The sequence below is a fragment of the Vanacampus margaritifer genome, chromosome 7, assembly GCF_051991255.1.
Source record: "Vanacampus margaritifer isolate UIUO_Vmar chromosome 7, RoL_Vmar_1.0, whole genome shotgun sequence".
Taxonomy (NCBI): Eukaryota; Metazoa; Chordata; class Actinopteri; order Syngnathiformes; family Syngnathidae; genus Vanacampus; species Vanacampus margaritifer.
This window is the reverse complement of record NC_135438.1, coordinates 23765149-23771345: the sequence shown is the minus strand read 5'-3', so window position 1 is coordinate 23771345 and position 6197 is coordinate 23765149. Positions and strand designations below refer to the sequence as shown.

At 40.4% G+C, this 6197-nt stretch overlaps 1 protein-coding gene across 2 annotated transcripts in view; it reads left to right on the top strand.

Moving 5' to 3' along the window:
• Window positions 1–4705: 4705 nt before the first annotated feature.
• The window catches only part of neurl1aa (neuralized E3 ubiquitin protein ligase 1Aa), a 51777-nt gene continuing 50285 nt past the window's right edge, over window positions 4706–6197 (top strand). The window contains exon 1 of one of the 2 annotated variants that reach the window (XM_077570568.1): window positions 4706–4836. In XM_077570568.1, coding sequence (XP_077426694.1) covers window positions 4731–4836 — 106 coding nt within the window. In that variant the 5' untranslated portion in view covers window positions 4706–4730. Of the gene's footprint in view, window positions 4972–6197 lie in introns of both variants that reach the window. The other variant, XM_077570569.1, reaches the window with a different exon arrangement.

Below are 6197 nucleotides of genomic sequence, written 5' to 3'. Positions count from 1 at the left end.
GAAGGCAGTGTGGCTGTATTCACTGAGCAGGAACGAGTCGTCTCGTTTAAAAACGGGAAATTAAAAAACAGAAATTGAGTCCTTATCTGATATTCTGTTATTGTATATGCAACACAAATTGGGAAACAGAAATACAACCCTAATGTGTTTTCCTATAGCAGTATTTATCTATTTTTGCACAAGAGCCACATTAGCAGAGAAAAGTTAAGTGGGGAGCCACTTTAGCGACAATATAGATCAAATCTCCGGACCCTACAATAAACTGCAACACCGACGGGAGCATGGTGTGTTGCCATGTTTGACAGTTGCCTCCTTTTCGAAAACAGCATTAATTGAGGTGAAAGGAGACTCTTAATGTGGGAATTTGTATCTTAGTCGCATAATGTTTGTTATATATTTATGTAGCAGAATATAAAAAATGTACTGACTGTGGTTCTAACTTCTGAGTTGTCACTATAGATAGGCATGTGCCAATATTACAATCTGATGGTATGATAACAGTGAGCAAAACTATTGCTGTGTCACGGTATTGCTGTGCCACGGTATCACAGTATTAAAATTACAACTCTAAAATGTCCTTTTTAAAAATGCAGTATTTGGGTAAATAAAAACAGAAATTGGCGAAAGGGTAGGTTTTGTCTCTCATTGTTACGTAGTTGGCCCTCATTAGGTGTGGTAGCTCCTTAAAGATTTTTGGACCTGAAGAGTTCCCACCACAAAGCTGGAATTGCTGTTGTACCAGACAAGGAGTACACTTGACATGCAAATGCTTATCGTGGCAATTTTCAGCTGCCAATTCATGGCCCTTGATTGTAATTACATACACCACCACACAGTTGAAGGAAGGGAAATCCTCCAACAAACGTTCAGAAACAAAGTTGGTCAAGTTTGCTTTTGTTGCTTTTTGCGTTTGGTTGAGGATGACAGTAGATCTTTCAAGATCATGTCAAGTGTCATGTCACATTGCATGTCATATTCTGATGATGTCCACCCTCTCTGTTCTTGTTTTGTCCTTTAGAGATTCATTTGCTTACAACTAACAAACATTATATATATATATATATATATATAGTGAGGTTAAGGCATGAGAAAAATTGAGCTCCGATATTTCCGGCTAAACATCCCATAGACACATTAAAATGAATTTTGGCAAGAACTTTTCATTTTAGGCATATTTCTGACATACCGCTTTACACTATATTATGTTTCCTCCGTTCCTCTTCAGAAACACTGAGGTAACATCAGCCCATATCCAAGAGTTTCTGTTCCTCTTAGTTTTTCTGAAGTCATGTGAGATTTTTTTTCTCAAAGGACGGTATGGACATTAGTGGTGGTGGGGTGGGGGGGTTTAATGTGTGAGGTGCTTTGTGTTGATATTAACAGACACAGAGGTTGTTGTTTTTTTCAATCTTCATGTGTGGGGTCTTAATAAACAATATTTTAAGTGTGTGTTTCAGACTAATGCAAAGTGACAGTTATCTTTACCTTTTATCTAGATTCTTCATCAAAACATAAATTAGTCTTCCTTGACCCATGCCTTGTAATAAAAATCAAACTAAGCTGTTCTGAAAGTCCTGGTACATTCATTTGAAGTGCAATGAACCTTGAGCTGCAAAGCACTTTGTGTTGTTATGTAACACAATTCTATGTACGCTATCTGAGGGATGAGTCTCCGTCTATTGCAGGGAGGGCTGCAGGCCACAGAGGGTTCTTTAATATAAAGGTTAAGGCCAAAATTCAATGGTGGCGTTACTAAAACAGGAATCAAAAGGTACTGTAAAAAATAAGGATGTTCAATTGACTAGTTGGGGACACTAACATTAAGGCAGGCAACAGCAGGAAGCACAGTTTACTTCAGGCTTTTCCTCCTGAGTGCATCTACAAGGCTAAATGGCATGCAGTAAACAGGCGCTGATGTTTTTCCCCCACGAAATTGTATGGGTGTGGTAATAAATAAATGAACATAAACTGTTGTATCTTAAGTCTTCCTTCCTCAACTGACTTGCTGGTGACGCTTTATTAGTGATTGCTATCAGCAAAGGTTCTCCCACTCTTTCTAAACCGGGAAAGCCTTCCCAACCGGGCCACATTTACAGGAACTTACGTGGACGAGCAGAGGTCCTACTCAAGGGTAGTTACTCCGCCGGCCCGATAAACTCCCGATCGGGCCAAGTACAGAAAAAAAGCGCACAAAAAACAGCAACCGCCACAAGTTTTTCTCTTTCCTCGTTCTGATTTTTGCAGCGCCGCGCTTCGGTGACGTCACAGAAACCGTCGCAAGGCGGTCGATCGAAACTCATGACATGCGAGTCAGCCTTTTCAAATTCTTCATCTAAACGCCGTCTCCTCTCACTCAAACCATCCATCCACGCCAAGTACATAAAATAAAAAGCAGGGAAAAACAGCAACTACCTAAAGTTTTCTTCTCGTGATTTTCGTCGCTCGGTGCTTGGGTGACGTCACGAGAGAAACCGTCGCATGGCGTTTACGTGTCGATCGAAACTCGTGACGTCGCGAAATGGGTCGTACTCCGCAGTGAAGACACAGTCACAAGCGGGCCGGCTGAGAGGACGGTTCCTGTGAAAGTCCCTACCCCCTTCCCATACCCGAACGTTCTGCGGTGGAAACAAAGCATTTGCATTTGTTTTTTTTTTATGGTTAGTCAGTCAACAAACGTTACTGACAACAAGCAACATCAAACAAAAATCACATACAGTAGCTGAGTTTACATGGAGCCTTGTATTCCAAATGACCTTGAAACCGAATGACTAAACGGAATGAAAATGGCGTCAAAACATTGGAAAGAAACTATTAAAGATATCATTTAAATAACATAATGTATGGACAGAAATTGTCAAAACGTAAATAAATATAAAAATATAAAAGCAGGATACTTGAAGATTTAAGAAATAAATAAAAAATTGATTGAAGCGCCGTCAAGTTTGCCGATGACATCAGTACAGCAGCGCTAACAAAATGTCCGATTCAGACGTGTTCACTTCGGTTTGGTTTCTTTTTTAGCAGTTCATAAATCACAATACCACGGTGGATGACTGGTTAGCATGTCTGCCTCCCAGTGCAGAGGACGTGAGATCGAGTCTGGGCTTTGGCCTACCCGGGTGGAGTTTGCATGTTCTCCCCGTGCTTGTGTGGGTTTTCTCCGGGTACTCCGGTTTCCTCCCACATTCCAAAGACATGCATGGCAGGTTAATTGAACACTCCAAATTGTCCATAGGTGTGATTGTGAGTGTGGATGGTTGTTCGTCTCTGTGTGCCCTGCGATTGGCTGGCAACCAGTTCAGGGTGTACCCCACCTACTGCCCGAAGCCAGCTGGGATAGGCTCCAGCGACCCTTGTGAGGACAAGTGGTTAAGAAGATGGATGGATGGATAATAGGACCACATTAACAATATAAACTGGCAATATTTGTCACATCTCAGGCAATTAATTTGTGTATTTATCATTTATTTAATATATTTTTTATTTATTTATTCAATAAATCTTGCTTTTATATTCTTAGGTTTATTTGCGTTTTTACAATTTCAGCCCGTACATTTTGTTATTTAAATTACGTCTTTAATATTTTCTTTCAAATGTTTGTCATCAATTGGATAATTTCTCGCCAATCTTGTAGCATGACGTGTTCGTTAGGTGACCCCGATACGATCTGGCAGCCCGATCACATCTGGTACGACACCGGCAGAGCAGAGACTGCTTCTGTATGGGTAAGACGTGTTGCAATGCTCCCTCCATAATTTTGAGCTAGGGAGTTGCAAAAGTTCATTAAACTCTCCTAAACTGCATCGAAATGTAATGTAGATTTACTGTATAACAAATCTGTAACTGATCTTTAGAGTTGGTTTTGGTTGCTAAAAGTGACACTAAACTATGTTAAATGTCGTATGAGTTTTGGCTTCATCTACACACATGATCTATTCACTGCAGGGGAGAGACCTCGCTGTTGCCTCTGAATGTGCCTTTGCTTTTCCCTTGCTACATCACAGAATAAAAAAACAAGTGTCTGTCCTGACTCCTGCCTGAGTGTTTGCGTAGTTGAGTGCTGCATCCATCTTAAGTCTGCTCCATAAGATGAGGATGACTTTATCAATAACAAAATAATATTTGGTTTGATGTAAACACAATGAGAAGCGCTGTAAAAGTAGTAATAGTAATAAGTGAAACAAATATGATAAAATTCCAAAACATTTTACTTCCTTTCTATTTTGCAAAATGCAAATACCTTTTGCTATAAGAATGGCAGATGTTTCAGTGATTTTTTGTTTTCAGTGATGTCATTGGTCAATTATTTGGCTTATGAGTGACTCCTAATGTGTTTTAACAAAACCACAGTTGCGTTCTTATATTAAGTTAATTTAGACACAACCGAGAGCAATATCTGCATTCCAGCGATTTGCTCTTCAGAGCTGTTACAAATATCTCGCGCCCCAAACTTCTGAAATGACGATCGTACAACTATGCAGGAGTCAAGTGACCGTGGTGTCATTAAGACGACTGTAATTAGAAAAAGACACAAGACATGACGTGATATCGCCTACAATAAGAACGCTTAGATAAATCATTTGACACATGTTCTTCCCGACGAGGTTCCACTGCGCGTGCTTTGCGAAGGCGTCACGGTTGCGGCAGTGACAGTGTTAAGCGTGGAGTCTCCACCTTTTATGTAAATACGTGTGACAGATGCGACTCAAGGCGGGGAAAGGTCTGGTTGAATGAAGGGGAGTTGTCGTCATGGACGTGTAGCGACGCTCTCAAGAAGGAGGTGTGGGTCGCTCTGCCTTGCTGTGTTTGCATCTGTTCGAGTGAGGGAGGCGAAAGGTACCTTTTGGATGCAATCATGTCACGAGCGCCCGGCCTTGCCACGAGAGCATCAGACCAATAATACACGTCGGCGATAAGCGGATCCGAGACATACAGAAATGGGTGGGCAGATAACGCGAAATGCTTTGTACGGTAAGGAATCGTTGTTTAATGCCGGTTTCTTGATAACGTGTTACTATATGAAGCGATTTTACAAGGGTGTTGTGAGGTAGCGCGCTGACACTAAATATAATGCTAAAAATGGGACTCTCGCAGCTGAGATTCTCCTCGACTATTAATGGTTACATTAAAGGTGATTTAAAGTGTTTGTCTAGTGAGGCCACGGGGAAGTAGTGGTGGTTCCCCTTGCTTTGTGATGGGCTGTGGTTTCCCCTCATTAAAAAACAAAGGGCAGCTGTGCTCTGGGACGTCAATATTTTGATTTGTTCAAGAGTATATGACGTTATCCAGTGCTAACAGTGAGGTGGGAACATCCATCTTTCCCATGTGATGGCAATCAACTCGGCTGGCCCTATTGCAAAACATTAGGTGGGCGTAAAAGCAGAAGTAGTTTATTTTTATTTTTATTTTTAATAATGTATCATGTGTTATATGAGACACAGTGTCGTTTTTTTTCCTTTTTCCTTTTTACATTTTTTAGGGATCACTTCCCTAAAAGTAGGACAGACTAACTATCAAAGCCAACAATAAGGTTCTTGACCATTGTAAGCCAATATGTTGTATAAAACAAGAACATTATTTTGTTTTGTAACCTCCCAGCCTTCACATCCCCCTTATTATTTGACCCAAAACCAATCAATAGAAACAAAGGTAACACACTATTGCTGTCATGCATCAAATTCTTAAATAATTACTGCAACAATAATCAGCTCCATTTTAGTGAACGTCTTGCAGCTTGTGTACATTTACACCACCTGATCATTCTAATTAAAGCCCCAACATTAATCCAATTAGTTAAAGGACAGACTAAGACCAAGGAGGATATAGCTCCTTCTCACTGGGACCAAGGTCAAGCACGTGAGGGAAATCCTGTCTTAGTATGCGAATACTGACTTACTCGATTCTAGTGTAAAGCTATTTAGTTTGTTTTGGAGAAGAATATAACTTCCCTCCTGTGTTTAAAATGAATTAAAGTGAGTAATAAGCGGTTCAGGAAATAGATGGATAGATGACCTTCTAGTGATGGGGAAATGAACCTTCATGAACCAAGTGGGTTTTGTTTTTTTACTCTCTAGATGGTGATCTTGGTTTAAAGATGCAGTGGAAATTGAATCAATTTACATTGCACTAACTCACCAAGAGCACCATCTGGACTAGAGGAATAAAACATATTCCAAGTTGTTCATGAAGTTTAATTT